The sequence below is a fragment of the Thalassophryne amazonica genome, chromosome 6 (assembly GCF_902500255.1).
Source record: "Thalassophryne amazonica chromosome 6, fThaAma1.1, whole genome shotgun sequence".
Classification (NCBI taxonomy): Eukaryota; Metazoa; Chordata; class Actinopteri; order Batrachoidiformes; family Batrachoididae; genus Thalassophryne; species Thalassophryne amazonica.
In genome coordinates this window covers 30,130,915-30,156,508 of record NC_047108.1, presented here as the reverse complement: position 1 = coordinate 30,156,508, position 25,594 = coordinate 30,130,915, and the positions used below count along the sequence as shown (strand labels likewise).

Below are 25,594 nucleotides of genomic sequence, written 5' to 3'. Positions count from 1 at the left end.
CTACTATGGTGTTGGGCCTATATATCGCATACCAGGTATCATGGATCAGTTTGGATATGTCAAAATACTTGAAGAGGTCATGTTGCCTTATGCTGAAGAGGACATGCCCTTGAAATGGGTGTTTCAACAACACAATGACCCCAAGCACACTAGTAAACAAGCAAAATCTTGGTTCCAAACCAACAAAATTAATGCCTCGCAGATGTGAAGAAATCATGAAAAACTGTGGTTATACAACTAAATACTAGTTTAGTGATTCACAGGATTGCTAAAAAAAAAAAGCAGTTTGAACATAATAGTTTTGAGTTTGTAGCGTCAACAGCAGATGCTACTATTATTGTGAACACCCCCTTTTCTACTTTTTTTTACTAATAGCCCAATTTCATAGCCTTAAGAGTGTGCATATCATGAATGCTTGGTCTTGTTGGATTTGTGAGACTCTACTGAATCTACTGGTACCTTGTTTCCCATGTAACAATAAGAAATTTACTCAAAACCTGGATTCATCTTTTTAGTCACATAGCACTACTATTATTCTGAACACTACTGTATGTGCGTTTTCATGGTTACTGAGTAGACTGACTGATGCCATCACAGTTAACTGGTGCAGACAGGAAAGGTTTTTGTCCCCCTTTTTGGCTGCTTTGGATTACAGATGACGATCATAATTGGAGAGCCATAACAAACACGCAGCTAGAATGCAGTTCTTCACCATCACACTTATTGTTTTGTTTCAGTTCCAAAGTCTTGTAACTGTCTATGTATGTAATTGTCTGTTGTTGTACAGGCCCCCTGGGGCTGCAGATGCAGTTCAGGGTTGATTCATCTTTCCTGAAGCCAGGAGAGAAGCGCTGGTTCCTGCAATACCTGGCGCTTCACACCATGCATATTGATATCTGGGACAGCGACTCATTGCTCCTCATCGGCTCTACAGCCATCCAACTCAAGGTAACAAACTATGGGTCTGTTTAACTCAGGGTTTGCATGTGTAAAAATGTGCACAAACAACATAGTTCTCACAAAAAAAGGCATGCTGATTTACTAACCGTGTGCACTGAGGATTACATTTTTCAAATACGGAAAATAGCATGCGCTGTAGGGGAGATGATGGTCTAGTGGTTAAGCATTGGTCTCTAGTCCAGAGGATCCGTGTTTCAAACCACAGCCTATCCAGAAAATCGCTAAGGACCCTCGGGCAAGGTTCTTAATCTCCAGTTGCTCCTGGTGTGTAGTGCGCGCCTTGCATGGCAGCACCCTGCCATTGGTGTGTGAGTGTTTTTGTGTGAATGGGTGAATATGAGGCATCATTGTAAAGTACTTTGAGCATCTGATGCAGATGGAAAAGCGCTATATAAATGCAGTCCATTTACCATTGTCAATTTAGTGCATTTCATTTTGTGAATATGAAATTTGAGGTTTGTCCACCCAAGTGCGCAAAATTGTGGGAGGGAACATGCAAATAGATGAGGTTTGCACACACAACATGATTTATCAAGGTCACAAGGAAATCTGTGGCCTGATAGCACCTATATTTTGCACATTTTAAACCTTGGCGTTAATTTAGTGCACTTGAAATCATTGCCTCCTCATACAGAGAGTATTTAAAAATCGTTACATTTTTCAGGCATATTTAAGGAGTTAACGTTTCTTTAAGAATAACTGTCTCCATGTGTAATGTGTGGACCACACACAGATGCACATATTGGAGTCTCATCATGGCTGTGTGCACAGGACACACAGTGTGTGAACACATGCATGTGATGGCTGTTATGAAAAAACAGTAATTTAACATTTAATTCTTGTTGCATCGATGGTATTTAAGGAAACTGGTGAATAATTATGTTGTGTTCTACTGGTGGAATACAGAGAACTGCGTGCACAGTTACCTGTGTGCATCAATGAAATGATGGAATATAATGCAAACATATGAAGTATTTTCTTCATAAATTATCATCTGGTTCAAACATCCAGGCCATAAGGAAGCCATGTGTAATTTAACACAAGAGATATTAAGATTATTGAATACCAATTACCTCCTTTGCAGCCACTTTTCTTTAGCCAAGTCCTTGAATGGATACATGAACATTTCCAAATCACTGACTATGTCTTGCACTTCATTTATATCAATTAGTAAGAAGTAAGAACAGTGTGGTACAGTTTTCAAAAACTGAGTGAACAGGACACCAAGACAAAAACTCTGCATGGTTATAAGCCTCTGTGGATGTGATTGGAGAGACTGTGGAAGTTTTTGTGATACAGATTTATGGTGAAGTGGCACAGAGAAGGATTATATTACAGAGAAATACTAAATTAGACAAAACATAAATTACCCATGCGCCTTCTAATACTGCAATCTGTAGATGAAATTTTATGACATCTTTTTAAGAAATTCCTTCTCTGTTCCACTCCACCGTGAAGCTGTGTATGGTGTAATCCTTTTCATCGAGAAAGGACCTATCAGGTAAAGATTTGTTTAAAAAGGGCATCTATTCAGCTTACACCCAGTGTGCAAAGCAGCACACAACCCAAATGCAGTGCCTTTGCTCATGCCCCCCGACACAGCGGCGGTTTTCACATGTCATGTAAATATTGAATATACACTCAACAAAAATATAAACGCAACACTTTTGGTTTTGCTCCCATTTTGTATGAGATGAACTCAAAGATCTAAAACTTTTTCCACATACACAATATCACCATTTCCCTCAAATATTGTTCACAAACCAGTCTAAATCTGTGATAGTGAGCACTTCTCCTTTGCTGAGATAATCCATCCCACCTCACAGGTGTGCCATATCAAGATGCTGATTAGACACCATGATTAGTGCACAGGTGTGCCCTAGACTGTCCACAATAAAAGGCCACTCTGAAAGGTGCAGTTTTATCACACAGCACAATGCCACAGATGTCGCAAGATTTGAGGGAGCGTGCAATTGGCATGCTGACAGCAGGAATGTCAACCAGAGCTGTTGCTCGTGTATTGAATGTTCATTTCTCTACCATAAGCCGTCTCCAAAGGCGTTTCAGAGAATTTGGCAGTACATCCAACCAGCTTCACAACCGCAGACCACGTGTAACCACACCAACCCAGGACCTCCACATCCAGCATGTTCACCTCCAAGATCGTCTGAGACCAGCCACTCGGACAGCTGCTGAAACAATCGGTTTGCATAACCAAAGAATTTCTGCACAAACTGTCAGAAACCGTCTCAGGGAAGCTCATCTGCATGCTCGTCGTCCTCATCGGGGTCTCGACCTGACTCCAGTTCGTCGTCGTAACTGACTTGAGTGGGCAAATGCTCACATTCGCTGGCGTTTGGCACGTTGGAGAGGTGTTCTCTTCACGGATGATGCGAAGGAGATGTGTTGCACTGCATGAGGCATATGGTGGTCACACCAGATACTGACTGGTTTCCCCCCCCCCAGTAAAACAAAACTGCACCTTTCAGAGTGGCCTTTTATTGTGGGCAGTCTAAGGCACACTTGTGCACTAATCATGGTGTCTAATCAGCATCTTGATATGGCACACTTGTGAGGTGGGATGGATTATCTCAGCAAAGGAGAAGTGATCACTATCACAGATTTCGACTGGTTTGTGAACAATATTTGAGGGAAATGGTGATATTGTGTACGTGGAAAAAGTTTTAGATCTTTGAGTTCATCTCATACAAAATGGGAGCAAAACCAAAAGTGTTGCGTTTATATTTTTGTTGAGTATACTTGTGCTTAGCTGTGTGCCTGTGGGCATGGTGGTCTAAAACTGCAGTGTGGTCATGTGTAGTACTGCTGCACTGGTATCGTGTGGCACTTGCAAAACAGTCCAAGCAAAATCCTGGTCTAAAGTCAAATCCTGGGTACATGTGATCTGTAAAGGGGAACCCACTTAGATGTGGGTTCATGACACATGTACACTCTGTTTGTATACACAACTAAACTCAATTGAAAACATTAATTGAACGTTCATGGAAAAATACAAAACTTTGGCTCTTAAAGGTGATGTCAGAGGTCATTCTGATTGGTTTATTTCATGTTATGCCCAAAACACGCCCATGACTAATGAAGAAGATGAATCCAACCCTTTGTTCTCTATGCACTGTGTAATGCTCAGATTACATGCAGCATAAATAACAAAAATGAGTTGGATGCTCCGCAGAGGGACTTGCATGATGCACACTAGACCAACATTACATTTTTTCTTTTTTTCAGCTCTCCTTTTTATTGATTGGACAGATCCTCTCAACAGCCTGACATTTCTTCTTATTTTACTGTTGTTTTGTCTCAGTTTACAATGTGTTGTCTTCATTTTCACTGTGTTATCATTATATTATTACCCTTTATACAGTACACGTCTACAATTCCTTTTTTCCATGCACCCTTTTTTTTTTCCCTAGTACATGTTGCGACAGGGTAAATCAGCAGTGCAGGCGCTTCATGAGGTGGAGGTGTTGACAACTGATTATGCAGGAGAAGACACAGTGCTGATGAGGACCATTCATGACCCGTCCTCAGCGGCCACGCCCACGACAGTGCACACCGTTCTCAGGGGTCGAATGCACATACGCACAGGCAACACAGGTAAGCACTGCAAGATGTGACTTGGACACTCTTTAGTGGTTGAAATTAGAGATGTCCAAAGATTGATCCCAAGTGGAATTTGAACCTAATTTGGTTCCATTTTTATTGAGGATCAGTATCATTATATACCAAATTTAGCAAACCCAATCCATAGCTGGGCCCTTTTTTTTTTATCTAAGAGTCATGTCTCTACATATTTAAAATGCACCACCAAACAACAAAAGTTCACAACAGCACAACCAGTTGGAGTTCATGCAGTTGAATTTATTTTCTGTTAGACTGCATCATCTATGTGCTTAACTGTACAGAAGTTCAGCAATATTTATTCCAGCAAAATGATGTTTACTGTATTGATTGTAAAAACCTCCAAAGGTTATAAAATTTAAAAATTAAAAAGACTTTTTTCTTAACATTTTCTGTAATATTGCTAACATTTGACACAGTAAGTAGTTTTCTGCAGAGGCTGCAGAAAAACCTGTGTAAATACTGGAACAAAAGAAATGCTCACAGCTCTGTAGGAATTCATTAGGAAAAGTAATTTGCATTTCACATAACTGCACAGTGTTTTTAATGGATGTTTGAAATTTGTTGTGCAACATATGAACCACAAACAAAAGTTTAGGGTATATTGAAGTCTTTTTGGGGGGATTTCAGTGAGACTTCCCACAGTGGTTTCACACCATGTGAAGATGTGCAATGATTGTGGTCCAGTATCTTCAAGGAGAGATAACTGAACCTTTTTTTTAATACATCATAATTGTCAATTACAAATAGTTAAAATGCAAAATGCTATATGTCCAAAACCATACATTTTTCATTGCGGCCAACATGCACTTGGTTGCTTTGGTCACTATCAATGTGCAATGTATTAAAGTATTAGAAGTCCAAGTAGTATTTGACTTTTATTTAGCTATTTATGTGCATTTTTGTACATTTTGCAGTGAATTCATTTTCAGTTTTTCCCATTTGAGAATAATGCACTTATAGTGTTTTACACCTAAATTTCAATTTTTAAATTTATTTTCATTTATATAGCGCCAAATCACAACAGATTTGCCTCAAGGTGCTTCACACAAGTAAGGTCTAACCTTACTAACCCCTAGAGCACCAGTGGAAAGGAAAAACTCCCTCTGAGGAAGAAACCTCAAGCAGACCAGACTCAAAGGGGTGACCCTCTACTTGGGCCATGCTACAGACATAAATTACAGAACAATTCCCAAAACAAATATACAGGAAATGCTGTTGGTGCACAGGACAGGAGGGTCTCCAGCACAAATACCACACCCATCTCTGGATGGAGCTGCACCTTAAACAGAGAGACAAGAAGCACAGTATAATTTGCCAGCATTAAACAACAAGGTGATCCCCGGCCACTAGCCCTAAGCTTCACTAAAAGACCCAGAATTTAGGTAAAGTTGAGGCCGTGGCATGCTCCGTTTCCTAATAAAATGAATTAAAAGAGTAAAAAGCGTAGAACTATACTATGCCAGTATGCTAGCCATACAAAAGGGAAAATAAGTGCGTCTTAAGTCTGGACTTGAAAGTCTCCACAGAATCTGACTGTTTTATTGACACAGGGAGATCATTGCACAGAACAGGGGCACGATAAGAGAAAGATCTATGATGCGCAGACTTCTTATTCACCCTAAGGACACAAAGTAGTCCTGCACTCTGAGAACGCAAAGCCTGGGCTGGTACGTAAGGTTTAATTAGGTCAGCTAGGTAGGGAGGTGCCAGTCTGTGAACAATTTTATAGACTAGTAGCAGAACCTTAAAATCTTGTTGTGTGGGCCGCTGAAGAGGAGGTACTGCTGGCCCACCACCACCAGAGGGCGCCCTGCCTGGAGTGCGGGCTCCAGGCACCAGAGGGCGCCGCCGCCCCACAGGAGCTGCCTCGGTAACAGCTGTCACCCATCACCTGAGACAGCTGACGGCAATTATCACTGGGGTATATCAGCAGGACGGCATCTCCACCTCATCGCCGAGATATCGTTCTACCTGGAAGGTAATAATCTCAGCTGACTGCTTGACAGTAACCTTTGTGATTTTTGTGAGTGATTGCAGACTTTTTTCTCCAACGAGAGGTGGAGGTAGCTTCCCTGCCGTGCAGGTTGCTGGGTGCAAATGCGCCCACGTTTAATTGTGTTCTTGTTCCTCGCCAGCAGTACCAGGTCCGACACGCGGAGGCAGTGGCCACCTGGGAGTTCGGAACTTGGCGGCTCCAGTATTCCCGGGGTCCTGTGGCGGAGGAAACCGTGTGGTTCCGGTTCTACTTTGGAGAGGCGTCTCCTATCTTCGAGCCTGCCCACACGACACCTTTGTGAATTGAACTTTGTCCATTGTTGTAATTTGTTGTTTTTGTTGTGCACGTTCGCAACAGTAAAGTGTTGTTATTTGACCTATTCCATTGTCCGTTCATTTGCGCCCCCTGTTGTGGGTCCGTGTTCCTACACTTTCCCAACAAATCTGATCTCACTGGGACAGGAAGCCAGTGAAGAGACGCCAAAATGGGTGTAATGTGGTCGAACTTTCTGCTTCCTGACAAGTCTGGCGTAAGCTAAAGACCTAAACTCTTCAAATATAAACAGACCTGTTGAGTTATTCTATAGTGAGGTTGACCAGTTTGTTAATTCAAGTATTTCATCACAAAAGATTTGCTACCATTGATGTAGGTATAATACATGCAAGCAGCTAGTATGGCAGAGCGGGGGTGTTGCTGCAAACGTGTTCACAAATGTCTCCTAACATTTTAATGTTTTCAATCCTATTTTTAAAGATTAAGAGTCAGTAAGAACTCAGACTGGATTGGGCATTAAAAAAGTCCCAGAATCACTATATAACTAGTCATCCTCTGGAAAAATATTTACATCAGATGGTTGTATTCCACCATTCATTTTACAAATACCTTCTCTAAAGACACTTCAATTTCTGAGTCTGCACCAACTTGTAAAATATAGTGAGATTATTTTAGATTTAGTTCATGTGTCATTTGGTGCTTGAGTATGTGATATTTGTTTGTAGTGATGTGTGCAGTTAGGCACTGACACCTTCACTTTCTCATGTTTAAAGCTCCCATTTCCAGGAGATGTGCAGCCTGTGAAGCGAATATTGTGCCAAAGCCAAGTAGCTTGATGTGATAGTTCTACTCCATCTAGCAATTGAGCACCTTTCCCTTCCCTTCCCTTCCCTTCCCTTCATCCAATTTGCACCTAGCGTACCCCTGTGGTGTGATGGCAGCTGACAATAGCTCCATCACCATTAATCTAGTGTTGCAGCGGCACTCCATCTTATAAACAATCCATCATTCTCCGTGCCTCGGAAACTCTGAGGAGTGCCATTGTTAGAGCTAAATATGCCGGCATTTTCTCATTGCACTTATCAGTCAAAGCAGGCTGAGCGTGTGCCTGGTTATTGGGTGTGCCGAGGGTGGGAGGGGCTGCTGTGTCTGGCATGTAAATTCCAATCAAGACTCAGATATCCATCAGGCAGCCTCGTTGACAGTCAGAATCAATTTGGAGAGAGTGGAACTCGCACATTCCTTTGTTTCTGTTTCCATCTGTCGCTGCCTTCCCCAAATTAACACTCTTTTCTCTTTATCACTGTCTTCCTGTTTTCTGCTATTCATCCCCTTACCTCTTTTGCTTCGAACACACTCTTCCTCCCGCCCTATTTATTTTGCTCCTGCTCCGCATCTTATTCCCTGCTTGTCATTATGCTGTAATGAATCAGCGCACTAATTTTGCTAGGTGGTAGAGGATGAGAAGCATGGCCATTTGTCCCTAATGAAATCAGGGTGCTCAGGAATCACAAGTTACCCGCTGCACAACAGATGGATCTCCATCACTACAACTTCAACAGACTTCTGAGAGAAGCCATCACACGTGCCGTATATGCATGCATGCGTCCATACTTGTGGACATATTGACAGGCAGGACTAGTAGAGCGTGGACATGCAGGCAAGACTGGAAGGATGACAGGACTGAGATGGAGACGGTGCAGAATATCACTGATTTCATGTCGGAAACATGTCATTTTCAGATTCACGATCATTGTTTATTTGGTAATATATAATATATTATATAATATATAATATATTTTACACCAGTGATAAATTTGTGTATTTCTTTACCTGTTTGCTGTCGCAGAGACACGGAAGAAAATTCCCGTTCGCAAAATACGCGTGCGCACCCACACACACACACACACACACACTAAAACCCACCCACGTGGGGTCTGTGCATTCATCAAACCCACGTGAAGTTGGTGAATGTGATTGTTAGTGACTGAGTTTTCCACCAATGGTAACAGCCCTTTCTCCTGCTGCAGTTGAGGGAGTCCTGTTCCATTCCAGTCCTCTCCTCCTGCAGCTGAAAGGAGGAAATGAGTCATTTTGCTGCTGCTGTCTGCAAAATGCACAGTGAATATGAGAATATTATCCCCCAAAAAACTGGCATAAATTATTAATCATAATTCAAGTTATTCTTGGCCTACTAACAAAATTTAAGAAGTGGTGTGGAGGTTGAAGTCTCCACGTTCAACACACATTCAAACAGACACTCAGAGAGGAGCTGATTGTGTGCTATGTCCGCTTAATTAGGTTATGTGACCTTTGACGTGTGGGCGCGTCATTCAAATCCAGTTGGTTCAATGAAACTTCAGGGTGAGAAAAAGGCCAAAATAACAAACAAAACAAACTTCCAAAATCCTTGCTCTTATGTAGTGCTCAAATAAAACAACCAAAAACAGTGGTCTTACCTAAGCTCCTAAATAAGAAATAGGAGAAAACTGTGAAAATATGTCTTCTCACCCCTACTAACAAAAGATATTGGACTGCTTTACAAAAAAAAAAAACTAGTAGTTACAAAATGTACAAAAAAGAACACAAAAAGATTGACAAAAGAGACAAGTGTCCTCAGACACACATCAGTTGGGAGCAGGAAGAGGGTGGAGCACTGGAGGTTGGTTTCAACCTTCTTTATAACGCCAGGGCCTTCACTTCTGAACCAATCAGCCAGTGCCATCTGTACAAGCTCACCTAAAACAAGAGAGACTCACACAGCATGCAAAATAAGCAGCGCCTCACTAAGGTGGGGAGAGTAAATAATACACTTATATGCTACTAACAGAACTACATATGACCTCAAGGTCACAACACCTAGCCTCAGTCAGTCTTCTCTGGATCACTTACAAACGATCAAGAATGCAGCTACAAGGCTTCTTACAGTCCTCCAAGAGGTCTCATGTCACACCCATTTTGTCTTCCCCTTCAGTTCAGCCTGCAGTTTATAATATTGGTGATGACTTTTCGAGTTCTGCACGGTGGAATACCACTCTACATCAGTGAAATTTTGCACCCTTATGTAACAAGCAGGCCTCTGAGGTCCTTGGACCACAGCCTGTTAGTTGTCCCTAGGTCAAGGCTGAAGACCAAAGGAGCCTTTTGCGTTTGAGGTTGTGGCTCCCAAATTGGAAGGCGCTGCGTCTGCATCTACGTTCTTCAGACTCTGTTGAAACCTTTAAAGAGAAGCTCAAGACTCAGTTGTACAGGCTTGCTTTCAACTAGTTTGATGTCACTGCTGTTTTAATTTCTGTATTTGTATTTCATTTTATGTTGCTGTAAAGTACTTTGTTACCTTGAAAGGTGCAATACAAATAAACTTTGCTTACTTACTTCGCAGTAGCTTCCAAAGAAGATGGAGTTTCTCAGGACAGCATTTGTACTCCTTGTAAGGAATTCCACATGGTCCATGGACTGAGCTTTTTTTGGTTCCATGCACCACCTGCTGCATCATTTAAACAATAATATTAACAATAATGTAAAAATGGGTGCCAGGGTGCTGAATCAGCACAGCTGTATAAGTGTTGTCTTGTGATTGTCTTGTTCATGTGTCCCTGTTTTGTTGTTTTTTTTGGAGCAAACTGCAATTTTGACCTTTTGTGAGTGAAGCTGTATTGCTCTACCTGCAAAGTAAGTCAAACATAAGATTTAATAAACACCTAAACTGAAGTTAGCCCATTTGCTCAACTTGTTGGTAAGATGCTAATGGTGTTAGCATGTGTAGCAACTGTCAGTAGCTTGATGACATTAGAGCGAGTTAATCCATGATGCTGAGGAAATAAGTGGGTCACAATTTCTAATGGCCACACCAAAACAAAACCATGATGAGAACCATCACTTTGCCCCCCCCCAAAAGAAAAATATGATGTAATCAAACACCTAAACAAAGTTTAGCCTGTTAGCTGAACTCCGGTGGTCAGGCTTCATTTGAACTCACCCACACGCCACGTTTTTACCTATATATGGGCTGCGGACCCACACACACACACACACACACACACACACACACACACACACACACACACACACACACACACACACACACACACACACACACACACACACACACCTTACATGGTTTATGCATAGGGTTGTTCATCATCAAATGTGCTTGATTGTGCAAAGCTGAATGAGCAATATTTATTCCAACAAAATAATACTTAATGTATAAACAAGAATGGTCATAAAAACTAAACTAAACTAAAATTCACATAGTTTAAAAATGAATTTAGAAATGCTGTTTTTTACTAACACTTGATACATATTTAATAGTTTTTATGCAGAGGGCAGTGACTCTATAAACCTCTAAAAGCTAGAGCAAAAGAAACACAGCTCTGTAGGAATCCATTAGGAAAAGTGATTTTTGCTGAATTTTCATGTTGATATTATTCAGTTGTCCAAGGCATTTACATAATTGCAATGTGCTTTTAATGGATTGTGATAAGTTTGTTGTGCAACATGGCAACTGTAAATATAGGTTCTTTGGGGGGTATATAGAAATCACCCGGTCAGTCCATCTGGCCATATGAAGAAGGGAAATAATTCTGTTCCGACATCTTCAATCGGAGATATTTGGATTTTTGTGAGCCCAGTTAACCTGTGCAAGTTGGGGTCCACAAAATCAGACCGCAAGTTATCCGAAACAGCGAGTTAATGAAGTTCATTCATTTTCTACCGCTTAGTCCAATTAAGGATTGCGGGGGACTGGAGCCTATCCCAGCAGTCATAGAGCGCAAGGCGGGGTACACCCAGGACAGGACGCCAGTCTGTTGCAGGGCCACAAACAGACACACCCACACTCACACCTATGGACAATTTAAAGATCCCAATCCACCTAACCCGCATGTCTTTGGATGTGGGAGCAAACCGGAGCACCCGGAGGAAACCCACACAAACACGGGGAGAACATGCAAACTCCACACAGAAAGGCCACGGGAATTGAATCCACGACCTTCTCGCTGTGAGGCAACAGTGCTAACCACTAAGCCACCGTGCTGCCATGCTGTTAACGAAGATGTCCAAAAAAAAACCTCAAATCTGTTTACCTTGCCAAATTATAATTCTTTCGACCATTTGAAGCACGATTCCTTCCTGGTTGGTGGATAGTGATGATTTCTTCATCTGAAGTGGGTTCGGGATCTTTTTCTTCCTCCTCTGGCTGCTGCAAGTCAGCGATGAGGGGTTTGTCAGTGGAGATGATTTCTGATGATTCAAAGTTTTTGGATGTGATTCTTTAGATCCTTATTGCTGGTTCAGGTTGGGGTGGAATTTATACACTCGTGTGGTGGGTGCATGTATAAATTCCAGTATGGCAGTAAGGATTTAAAGAGTCACATCCAAAAACTTTCACTTGTCAGGAATCTTCCTCACAGAATCATCTGCTCTCATCACTGACCTGCAGCAGCCAGAGGAGGATGTAGAAATCATCGTCCAGAATTGTCCACACTGATTATCCCTCCCAAAAACACTCAAATCAAATTGGACTTTTATAGATAGTCTAAATTTTCATTGGTCCACAACTTGACCGCGAGTAAAGCCGAATCACGACTTACATGTGTGCAAGTTAACGGGACTCACCTGTATTTGATGCATCATATGAGACCAAATTCATAAGTGTTGTCACTTATATATATACTATCCTGAATCAAATGCATGTCTATGACTTTACCCAGGCAGGATGCCAGTTCATTGCAGGTTACTTCACCAGCCAAGGCTGGTTATGCTTACAGATGGGGGGACTGGGACAATGCAGATGAAGTGTCTCATCCAAGGACACAGACAGGCAGCTTGGAATGACACCCTGGTCTGTATAGTCGTTTTCCATCTCCAGATCCATCTTCCGTAAATGAGCTTTCTGCTCTGTATTTTAGTCATGCATGCTACTTACATATGTCTTCACAGCTCACTCTTCAGAACTTATCAGAATTTGGCTTTATAGAAGGGAAAAAAGGTGATTGGCAGCCTGTCATTTCAAAATGTAAAAAAGTGGAATGCCAAATGATACCTTTTTTTTATCACAAGAGAAGATTGACAAGTAGTTCATTAATTAAATTTCAATTATGTATGCTGGCAGGCCCATTAATTCATTTAAAAAAGGATCATTTATTAATTGCAGTCACAAAACACAAAAGGAAGAAGTTTAATCTGAATAGAGACAGGAGATGAGTTTCACTGCAAATGAGAGAGGAAAACATTGCTGTTTGAGGCGTCCCACACAGAACAGTAGGAGTCGACGAGGAGGGTGTAAACCATGACGACCATCTGTTTTTCCCATTAAAACCTACTGACTGGTGAATCCAGAAGAAAGCAAAGATGCTTTATTGATTTCATCCACAGGAGCTAGAAGAAGGAAATAAAAGGGATCAAGGCAGATATTTTACCTTAAGACAACTGCAGCAAATCAATATTTGGAAGGTTTTCAAGCTATATTTATATTTCATTATTTAAAATGCACAATGCAAATGAGTACGTAAATCCGTCAGTTAAATATATAAGAATTTTGTCATGCAGGCTTGTTTTATATGTCATCCCTTTCAGACTGATGTTTAAAAAATAATAACAAAAAAAGGAAAAAAAATAACAACAAAAAGAAAAGAACACAAGCACATGAAGACACAAAATACAAACATGAGTAAAACAATTACACAACTATGACATATAGAAACATTAGCATAACAAGCATAAGCACAAATGCTAAAGGAACCACATATGCAACAAAAAGTTGGAAAAAATGATTAGTTACCAAAACAATAAGCTATAAATGACAGTAACAGTAAGTGTTTACGTAATTTACATTGGTTTGTAAGTCACCTTATTTTTCGAAATTGGTGCTCTTGCTTCATGCAGAAGCTAATAGGCTAATTAATGTTATTGTATGAGGCACAAAGAACTTGGGAGTAAACTGCTTCTTGTTGGCACTGAATAGACAAAAGTGTCAAGGAGCTAAATGTGTGCACATTTACCACACTAAATGTATTTAAACTTTTTAAATTGATTATACATTTTAAAAACATAATTGTCTGTCTTACCTGATCCGAGCCATCCTCTTAGTTCAATCAATCAACAACTTTATTAATCCCACAAGGGGCAATTTCATTTAGTTGTCCTCCAGCTGTCCCATAAGTGGAGTAGTGTGAAGGTTATTCCCTATCTTTATTCAAATTGCATTTGAAAGTTATTCCCTCTACTTTATAAAAGTGTGATCTTTCAGTTTGAGAGCATATTTATTAATTTTGCTTGTTCTCAAAAAGCCAGCTTGTCATCATTCAAATCTTCATCATCTTCTTCTCGTTGTTTTACAGCAGTTGGCATCCATCTTAAACCAGCCAAACAAATAATAATAAAACAGCACAAATTATAGCACTCAAAATATGGTACATACAGTTTGTCACCACTGGAAAATGATTGAGACCTCAATGCAGAGAAAAGATGAGTTGGTGTAAGAAAAACAGTTTTATTTACCAGAGCTATGGATGGTGCAGAGGTCAGTACACAGGAGAGCAGACAGATAATGAAAGCAAAAGTCTCAAAGAGGGGGTAGACAGGCAGATGGTACAAAAAATTGAGCGAGAGATCAAAACAAAGCAAGCAACCAGAAAAACAGGCAATGGTGTCCAATAAGCAACAGGCAGTCTCAAAGGTACTCTACAAAAAATCTGGTTCAACAACAAGAAGTCTGACACAAGGAAACACTCAAAAGAGCAGCAAGAAAAAGGGCACAAACCAAAACTAAAAAGAACTGTCAGGCAACACATGAGAGGAACATAGGGATTTCAATACACACAGAAGAAAATCACACAAATGGGATACAGGTGAGGGTAAACACTAATTGAAAGCAGCAGGGGAAGAGAGACAGGAGGAAGGTTAACCAAAATGCACAAGGAAACTGTGGCCACCACAATAAAACAGGAAGTACAGAAGAAAGACAGAACAGTGACAACACAAACAGCCAAACCCAGGAACAGTCACAAAGGAGTCCTATACAGGATAGACACAGATCACAACACAGTTTTGCTGATGTTAAAATGTAAACTTGAATTTGTTAAACAATTTGAGATACTTCCATCTGTGGCTTGCTTGCTATTTTATTTATTTATTTTTGTTTATATATGTTTTTGCAAGTAAATGATCATGTCATCAGCATACAATTGATAAGTCACAGTATTTGCACACATTTTTGATAGATCATTAGTATACAGGCTAAATAGCAAAGGGCCCAATGTAGATCTGTGAGGTACACCAACATAATTATTCACTATTTGAAAAATATTCTGACCTGTATATACACATTTTATTATTTTTTAAATCTATAAGAGATTTTATCCATTTAATAAGAGTTGAAAAGATGGACACGTTGATAATGTTGTAATTAAACTGTCTTGAATAACTGGATCAGTGGGTGTCCTCAGTATTTTCCAGAAGAAAACTTTGTAGAAAAGTTTGTAGTTTCAGTCGAGTGATCTTTTCGGAATCCACATTCCATAAAATGCAATATGAATGAAGTAGAATTCAAGTGTGATACTATCTGTTCTGAGATCCATTTTTCAGCAACTTTTGTTTCTTTCTGCATAATACTATAGTTACTAATTGCCATGTTTTTTGTTTTTTACCTGAGTTGAACACTGGTATAATTATTGTAATCTTCAAAGCACTTGGAAACAGTCCTTCATCCATAAACCAATTAACAATTTTTGAAATGGGGGAAATAAGTGCCTTCTGGTGAGTTTTAATAAATACATAGTTTGTCCAAATACATAATTTACCCTTAAACCATAAAATGAAGAAATATTTCTCTGTATTGTGAAATTGGTCACATCTCTAAAAAACAGAATAGGATCATGAGTATTCAAAGGAGTGAATCTGTTATCTGCTCTAGAATAATTCTAATAATAAGTAATTTATTCATTCATGCATTTTATCCATGTCTGGGTCAGAGTGGGAGCAGACTAAGCTGCTCACCCCACACACACTTCCCTATCCACAGTCAAGTCCTCTAACACTTTCTGGGGGATCCCAAAGTGTTCCAAAACCAGATGAGAAACATCATTCCTCCAGCATGTCCTGGGTTTTCCATGGGGTAAAGTCCCAGTTGGATGTGCTTGCAAGACCTCTCTGGGGAGACAATCAGGGGCCATCCTCACCAGATACCCGAACCACCTCAGCTAGCAACTTTTATTATGAAAAACCAGTGGCTTTACTCAGAATGCCTTCTGAATATTCAGGTTTTTCACCCTGAGTGTAAGCCCAGGGTACAGGGTCAGGTATCTGGGCTTACCCGGTGGAGAAATCTAATTTCCACCAGTTGTTTCCATGACCCTGTTCTTTTGCTCATTTCCGTACAGTTCGTTCAAGACCATATGAGAGGATAGGAGCATAAATCGACTAAGCATAAGTGTAGCCTTCTGCCACAGCACTTTCTTCACCATGAAGGTCTGGTACAGCAACCCTAACCCTAACCCCAATCTCTCTATCAATCTCCCTCTCTAACTTAGCCCCAGTTGTGAACAAGACCAAAACATACTTAAACTCCTTCACTTGGAGCTGTACATCTGACCCAGAGGGGACAATCTACTCTTTTTCGACAGAGGACCACAGTCTCAGATTTGAAGGTGTTAATCTTCATCCCATTCGCTTCACACTCAGCCTCAAGTCATGTTCCACTTATTCCTGATAGTCATTTTTAGAGCATGATTCCTTTGTTATAAGAGTAACCAATTTTTTCATTTAACCACAGCATATCTCTTTTTGCTCTGTATGCACCACTCTGCATTTAATCATTAGTGATTGATCTCTGCTCCCCTCCACAGCACGTCTTTTTCCTGGTTCTCTCCCTCAGCCCCAACCAGTCCCAGCAGAAGACTGCCCCTCCCTGAGCCTGGTTCTGCTGGAGGTTTCTTCCTGTTAAAAGGGAGTTTTTCCTTCCCACTGTTGCCAAGTGCTTGCTCACAGGGGGTCGTTTTGACCGTTGGGGTTTTTATGGAATTATTGTATGGCCTTGCCTTACAATATAAAGCGCCTTGGGGCAACTGTTTGTTGTGATTTGGCGCTATATAAATAAAATTGATAAAGAAATTGATTGTGATTTGGCGCTATATAAATAAAATTGATAAAGAAATTGATATAGTTTCTTTGACCAGGTTAAGATTACACTTTTCTCATAAAACCAGTAGAAGTTGTTTGGGCTTTAGCTAGAAATTAATTGAAAATATCATCCAAAGCTTGGTTGGTTGATTGAAGCATTGATGGATTAATCCATTAGTCAATCAATAAAATGCACATTATTTATAAACCTAACTAAAATGTAGTTGCATAAGTAAGATTGTTTTCTATCCAATAATGGCATACTTAATTTTATGTAGTATTTATGCTGTAATTATGTTATTGTCTACCATGATGAGAAACTCAGTTCCAAACACCAGTGCATAGTGTGGGTTGACATCGCTGGGTACCTAGTAGTAAGGAATTTACAGAATCAGAACTGATACCATAGTCCACTGCCAACATAAAGAGAAAGAGAACATGAACCATGGTGTGTTTGTCTCTCAAAAGAACCTTTGTATCCACCACACCAAGTGGCCGTATTCACAGAACGTCCTCGTACAAAGAATTTCTCATACAGATAAAAGTAGAAAAAAATTCTTAGAATTATGACTTTTTTATGATCTTTTCCTTGAATAGATATCCAAAGGTGAAAAACTGTTTGGAGGACAGAGGTACACTTTTAAGAGGCTTAACAGTGTCTTAAGCAGATAAGAAAACAGTGGAAAGACAAAGAGGCAAGAGAAATATTCTCCAAATACTGAATGACAGTGAGCTAATGAAATGCTACGGATTAGATTGTGCACAGATAATGTTTGCTGTTGATGTCATTACAGATGTGCTCACATCTTCCACTTAACGCAATAATATCTTAACCCCTGAAATCAAAGTGATCACAACACCAAGACTGGAAGACCTGCAACCTTTCATCAGAGGAGTGATTACACAAACAGTTACTACACTTTCACAACCTTGTATTGTGATGCAGTTCATTTGATGTAAATTAATAGTTTAACCCACTACAGACGCTGAAGACTATCTGGCCAGTGTGTATCCCTTGATACCAAAGTAGGCATAGGATGAGAGTCTCCGACTCCCCCTGGATGGGACGCTCGTCCATCACAGGTTACTTCCCCAGCTAAGACCATTAGTCATTGACAGTTGGGTGAACTGGATAATGCACAGAAGCTGCCTTGTCACAGGCAGCTTGAGCCTGGAACCTGTAAGGTCGGGTCTAGGAACATGGACTGGTGCTGTTTTTGGGCAGCTTATTGGCCAAGAGCTTAGTGGGCCTGCTTCCAAAGCAAAAGGTTCCTGGTTCAAGCCCACCCCTGTCCATTCTCGATGTAATGTGGAGTTGCAGTAAGAAGGACACCTGCCGTGAAATTTGTGCCAAAATATCCATATCTGATCTGCTGTGCCGACCAAAGGGAGAACCTGAAAGAAATTAGTATGTTTTCTTTTGGAGACTGGCCCCTAATATCTTTGACCTCGTCCGCCAGTCACTGCGCGTCCCTTGATCCCAGGGAAGGTGGAAACAAAGTCACGACACAAAAGAATCTGTTCAGATTGCACCCTGCCTGATTTACCATTCAGAACAGAGTTTTATTTAAAACAACACTGAGTAGTAAAATCAGTTTTACGCTGAGCTCTGCGGATCCTGTTCTCAGCCCTAACATAGCCTTAGCTCTCAGCAGGAGATAAGAAGAAGAGTGACCCATGCTTTCTATCATTCACTTAAATAACCTCCTCTAACAGTGATACACCTATTCTTGAGGCATTGTTTTGTCCTTTCCTCTCATTGGTGAGAACCATCTGCTTCTGGGAATTCTCCTCTCCTCACGTTGTGTGGCAAAGCTAGCTCGGAAGGAGAGGTTTCCAGCACGTGACTTCCCTCAAGTGTCCTTACCACATCCGTCCCTGACTGGCCTGTACAGGACATGTCATGGCCACATACTCCAGGCTTCCTCCCTTGTTCCCGTGAGACTCTGGAAAACACATTTCACAAGATTATCGTTAGCCATAACATATGTCTTAAATGTCAGCAGGCTAGCGTGCACAGATGTGCCTGCAGTCTATCACTTAGTTTCACAGCAACATGACGGGGTACATCTTGTCTAGACATTCCACTGATACTAAACAGGCCGCATAAGCAGTTTAAATACTCCCACGATTAGTAAACAGTAGAATGATGGGTACAGTATCTTCAGCACATAATGTGCTCTTACGAAGAAGCCCTAAGTCTAAGGCAGTGGATATTATACTAATATGAGTCTAAGCATGTTCAACTGGACAGTGCAAGCATACATGAACACAATATGATCATAAAACAGCATTTTTAGGATTATGGCAGAAACTTCACGCCGTTACTCAAACATCAGCATATCAGGTCAAAAACATATACATTTTAATCAAACAGACCGGATGATTTATTCTGGTTGTTTCTGAAAGATAAGCACAAGAATTAGTAGCAAAAAATGCAATTATATTCTTCATTTCCCACATTATAATAAGGATGCAGCAAAGGTGATATTTTGAAGGTACCATCTGACTCTGGTCTTTAGATCTTATTTTCTTTTGTCTTACTTAAACTTTTTTACTCCTTTTTTTTTTGACACACACACACATACATGCGTGCATGTCTCCTTCAGCACAGTAGTGAAGACAGATTAGAACGTTCTCCAGACCTCACAGTCCTCCTCATCTGCAGCAGGCTGATAAGGCCTGTGGAGACTGGTGGTTACAGCGTGAGAAAGTGAAGTGAAATCCTGCCTCAAGCTGCCTGAAGTGGAATAAAATATCAGTGAAATTTACCTAGCAATTAGTTTAGCTTGGTGTCTTCGCTGAAGGGCACACATACAGTATGTCTCACTGATTATGGGTTCTTGCTGGTGGTGCATTAGATCAGACTTTATCAATGTTCTTCTAGCCCTGAGGTGAGAGTAAATTTGCTTATTCTGAACGGCTGTTGCCCTGCAACGCAGAGTCTGAAGGAATTGAATATTGCAGACTTCTTTGAAACTCCCTTGGTGCTTGCTCCCATTTGTTCAGGAGGCGTTAAATCAGTGGTTTGTTGTGGCCTTAACCTCATGAATCGTTGAGAGAGAAAAGAGGGCATGCAGGTGGGACGGTGCCAACTAAGCTTATTGTCATGCAAGCGTGAGAGGTAGTCAATAACTTTGATAGAGTTCAGCCACAGGATCTTTGTTCACAGCCACGCTCCTCCTCAGAGACCGTAGTAGTCCGAGGTTTACTGTGTGCAGCGCAAACTCAGATCATGGCCTGGCTTATATTTCACACAGGGGAGGTCATCAGTTTCGTTTGAACAGTCAGCTGGGGTGTTTACACCCCTGGGGATGTATAATGTGACATTCACGTCAACCAGCATTAACTCTAACTTAGATCTTCTCTGATGACCTGGATGATGGAGCCACTGATAGCAGATTAATTAATATGAGTGGCTGATTAAATTATCATCGGGCTCATCAACAGTCCATTTGTTTTTATTGTGAGCAAGTAGCTCGGGGTGTTCCTGCGTGTTCACAGACTTACTGTATGAGCTCATCCATCATCGAAAATATTTCCCAAAACTAAAGGTGGAGAAAAGCTTGTGATGGGGTGCTGGAGATGAAATGTCTCTGTGGCTTTGTTATTGATTGTAAATGTTGATGTGACAGCAGAAGTAATGTCTTGTAAGTAATATTTGGGAAATATAACTCAAACAGATGCATTCAGGTGAGCTGTGCGGCCGGACCGGCGTGATGGATGACGAAGGGAATACGGCAGGATGGCAGACACCTTGCCCATTAATCTGCAGAACGGCGCTGTCTGTGTGCATGGCAACACCCGCTCCGCATTACTCATTTAGCTGCTGGCCATTACCGGTTTGGTGATGAAGGAATTTGTCTCCAAAAGATGTGGAGGGTGCTTTTAGCTCCCCTTCTGAAACTCCTACAAGCTCATAGAGCTGTCACATCTGCATGATAAAGCCACTTAATTGCTGCACTCGCCATATTTCACATGAAAGCGCCGTGCACCATGTGCAGCCTCTCAGAAACTCTTCGCACGCTGCATTTAACCATTCCAGTGTGGAACACCTAAAACGGGTTTAATTAATGGGAGCATAACCAAAATGAATGATTTTAAAGACCTTAAAGTCCAACTGAAGTGAAAAAAACAAAAAAGACAAAAAAAAAAATAATGTGTTTTAATACTACAATATATGTGATGATAAAGATGTGAATGACAGAAATGGGTTCGATCAGTTGTAAAATGAAGGCTGTTTTTGTCAGACCTCATCATGTGGCTGACATAAGACAAATGAAGTCAATGACTCCATAAAATTTCTATAACCAACGATGTATTGTACAGTTCTGAAAGTTGGTTTCTGATAGACACAGATAAAGACAAGTGAGAATTCTAGTTTGGGTCATGTTGACATGCACAATAACATAAAGTAAAGTCAGATAGATCGACCACATTGCTTGTGAAGTCTGGAAGGTCCTGTGGCAGTCCTGGTGCAATCATTATAAAACGTCTCTTCAGCTGCTCCCTTCTTTGTACTCTGGGTTGCCACACCAAATCCGAAGTGGATTTACATGTTGAATTGGTACAAGTTTTACGTCAAATGTCCTTCCTGACACAATTCCACATTACATGGAGAAATGTGGCAGGAGTGGGTTTTATACATACTACAAAAACAGGCCGTTAGGATTGTGCATAATATGAGGTACAGGGAGCACACGAACACTTTTTGTGGGCACATGCACAAATACAAATTTGTACAATCTATGTTTTGTACAAATACAAAACATAGATTATGTATGAAGTAAAAAACAATGTACCTCCGGGTTATACTCAAAAGATGTTTTGTGACGGGGATTGGGGGGTGTTATAATTTAAGGTTAGGTTAAGTAAGGTTAGACCTTACTTGTGTGAAGCGCCTTGAGGCAACTTTGTTGTGATTTGGCGCTATATACGAGGTCTATTAGAAAAGTATCCGACCTTATTATTTTTTTCAAAAACCATATGGATTTGAATCACGTGTGATTACATCAGACATGCTTGAACCCTCGTGGGCATGCAAGAGTTTTTTCACACCTGTCGGTTACGTCATTCGCCTGTGGGCAGTCTTTGCGTGAGGAGTCGTCCACCCTCTCGTCGATTTTTTCATTGTTTAGGAATGGCTCAGAGACTGCTGCTTTGTTTGATCAAAATTTTTTCAAAACTGTAAGGCACAACTGAGTGGACACCATTCGATAAATTCAGCTGGTTTTAGGTAAAAATTTTAACGGCTGATGAGAGATTTTGGTCTGGTAGTGTAAGGACAGCCCACGGCGCCTGACAGCGATCTGCGCTTCGAGGCGGCAGCGTCTCGCCGTTTCAAGTTGAAAACTTCCACATTTCAGGCTCTGTTGACCCAGTAAGTCATCAGAGAACAGAGAACTTTCAGAAGAAGTCGGCATGAGGAGTTTATTCGGACATTCCATTGTTAACGGACATTTTATAATGAAAGAACGTGCGGGCAGAGTCGCATGTCGGGCCGGATCGAACCGCGGGGGGTCGCGACAGGAAAAACACCTCCGTTGGAAACCTTAATGGACAAGTTGGAACATACCCAAGCTGTTAAACAATTTCTCAGTTACTCACTTGTTGAAAGCCATCAAAAGCCGCCTGAATTTTACAAATGGTTTTCAACACGGAGGTGTTTTTCCTGTCGCGGCACACACAGATTCACCGAGTCGTCACGGAAACGACTCGGCGAATTTGCGCACACGTCTTTCATTACAAAATGTCCTTAAACAGTGGAATGTCCGCATAAAGTCCTCATGCCGGCCTCTTCTGAATCTTCTCTGTTCTCTCACGACGTCCTGGGTCAACAGAGCCTTAAATTAGGATGATTTCAGCTTGAAACAGGCCGACGATGGCGCCTGGAAGTGCTGCAGGACATCCTGCTCCGTGGGAAGTCCTTACAGCGACAGAAACACCCCATAATCTCTCATCAGCCGTTAAACTTTTCACCGAAAACCAGCTGAATTTCTCGAAGTGTCCACTTGTATATTCCTCACAGGTCCAGAAAAAAGTTTGATAAAGCAACGCGCGCCATCTCGAGCAGCATGTGAAACAAAGGAATTCAGCCGAGAGGGCGGGACCACATCTCACTCAAGGTCTGCCCACAGGGAAATGACGTCACCGACACGCGTGAAAAAACTTACGCATGCGCACGAGGGTACAAGCATGATTGGTGTAATCGCATGTCAATCAAATCCATATAGTTTTTTTTGTTTTTTTTTAATAAAACTGCCGGTTAGTTTTATAAGATACCTCGTAAATGAAAATAAATTGAAATTTAAGAAGAATGTTAAGCACTTTGTTCACACAACTATGAAGAGTGTGTGTATTTCAGTTTGTGGGGTGGATTTGTGGAAAGGGTTGAATGAAGAATTGAACAGAAGCACTAATGTAGAGTACTTTAAAAAAGGAAGAACAACTTTAAGAACGTATGCAGGCGAGCAGGTTCATAATGACAGATGGGTTATGTCTAGACAAAAATGTTTATATATTTGATTTCTTTAATTATTTATGGGGTTTTTTTCTTTTTTGAAGCACTGGATGGGTGTTGGACTGTAAATACCTTGGAATTACATAGTGATGTAATTAAGCTGTTGTGTATTTTAATATACAAATTGTGTGAAGGGGGTAGGAGTTTATAAGTGTTTACTTCTTCCTCCTTTTTGAGCATTTTTCTTAGTTGACATATTTTTCTTGTGGATGTTTTTTTTTTCTTTTATGTGTGTTTGTGTGTGTTTTCTATGTTCAAAATAAATTCATTCATTCATTTTAAATTCTTCACTGTCAAACATGTAAAGTGCAGGTGTTGCAGTCACCAAGTGCTGTGGAAACTAGTCCAGATGTTTTACTGTTAGTGAACTTGACTGTGTAACATTTTCTCTCCATGCCTTAAAGTTTGCTGAGTGAGTAGCTCAGGAGTTGGGCTCCTGATATGTCAAGCTGTCTGTGTCCTTGGACAAGATACTTCATCTGCTTGGTCCCAGTCCACCCAGCTGTGAATGGGTAACAGCCTTGGCTGAGGTAGTAACTTTGATGGACTGGCGTCCTGTCCAAGGCTGTTGTAAACTCTAATCCTCTTCAAGATATCTCATTTGGGTATCAGCACCGGCACCAGTGGGCTTGGATGGTTGCTGTGTCATTGTGCTCGCCGTAAAAGCTGCAGCTGATTACCATTTGCACATACTTTTTATTGTGCTTCATTGATGTATGGTGATTGGCACTGCTACTATTAACGCCCATTGTCGCATATATGCTACAATCTCTGACTCAAATATGCAATTTACCAAATTGACCTGTATGCCCGTTGTCGCAAATTTGCAACATACCATCACTATTATTATAACATTATAACATAAAGTCATTACCAGAATACCCAATATTACTATCTAGTTTTTGTGCATAAGTAAAATTAATAATCTCAACATTATTTACCATCTACTTAAAGGCAAAAACACACACATAACATTTTTTTATATACAGCTATATAAATTCAGGCGTTAAGGGGTTAAAGTTTTTCGCATGTGTCGCATAATGTCACTGTGTTGCTGGATTTATTCATCATTATGGCAGAGAATCTTGTGGATCACTGAATTAGGTGTAACATCGGCAGCACTAACAGCAACCTGCACTCATAGCTGAAGCTTATTAGCTAAGTAAATACAGCATTTCTTTATCAGAGGTATTAAAGATAAATGCCCCACTATTTAGCACCTAAACTGAGTCATCTTTATATGTCGAGATGTTTTAAGGCGGGCTTACACTGTGCGAGTTTTGGCCCTTTTTCAGACGATTTTTCACTCGTGTGAGAATTTTTTGGATCGCGCTGAGTTTCAGGTTAATTGTGCGTCCTGCATCGTGCAGTCTACATGGAGTAACGAGCTGTGTTTAACATCTCATGACCACCTCCCGATCGGGGAAAACGTGGTCTAAAAACAGCTTTTTGTTGTTGTTTTTTTTCTCAACCACCACTCCTAGTTGGATGATCTATGCATGCATTGTTTGGTTAAATATTTATGATTGATTGGTAGTCACACAGAAGTCATGCAGTGAAGTCAAACATAGTCAAAAAACACCATTATAGACATATATATGTATATTTACTTGTACATTTATATTGTGGTGTGTAGAATGCATGTCAGCCCACTCATACCTTTCATTTTGTTAATTTTTTTGCAACACACGGCGCGCCATCCTCATTTATACAGCCACTTTACAGTGTTTTGAATCATGCTCACAGAATGTTTTTGCTGTATTTTAAACATTAATGGTTGTTAAAACAGAATCACTGTCAACACGTCATCTGCTGTCAGCTGGAATGAATGCATTCCACTTTCACTTTAAATTTCTGCTTCATCTGTTTAAAGTGCTTCGAGCCAGCGTACTGTTAAATTGAAACAAGGCTTTTGACCTGTGGTATTTGAAAATGCTTTTGAGACTGAGCAATTATTTGTCACCCTTCCATTTCCTGCTGTTTTATGTTTTTTGCTGAGAACTGTGAGTAAATGTTTCCAACAGCTCGCAGCTGTGTGGAGGATGAATTCATATTACTTTGGCAACACAGAGGAAAAACTT

General features: G+C 40.7%; 1 protein-coding gene across 1 annotated transcript in view; it reads left to right on the top strand.

Annotated features, from left to right (window-relative positions):
* Positions 1 to 25,594, top strand: part of nphp4 (nephronophthisis 4) — an 804,312-nt gene that overhangs the window by 603,949 nt on the left and 174,769 nt on the right. Inside the window, exons 16-17 of the mRNA XM_034171910.1 lie at positions 788 to 948; positions 4,392 to 4,575. Coding sequence (XP_034027801.1) covers positions 788 to 948; positions 4,392 to 4,575 — 345 coding nt within the window. The remainder of the gene's footprint in view (positions 1 to 787; positions 949 to 4,391; positions 4,576 to 25,594) is intronic.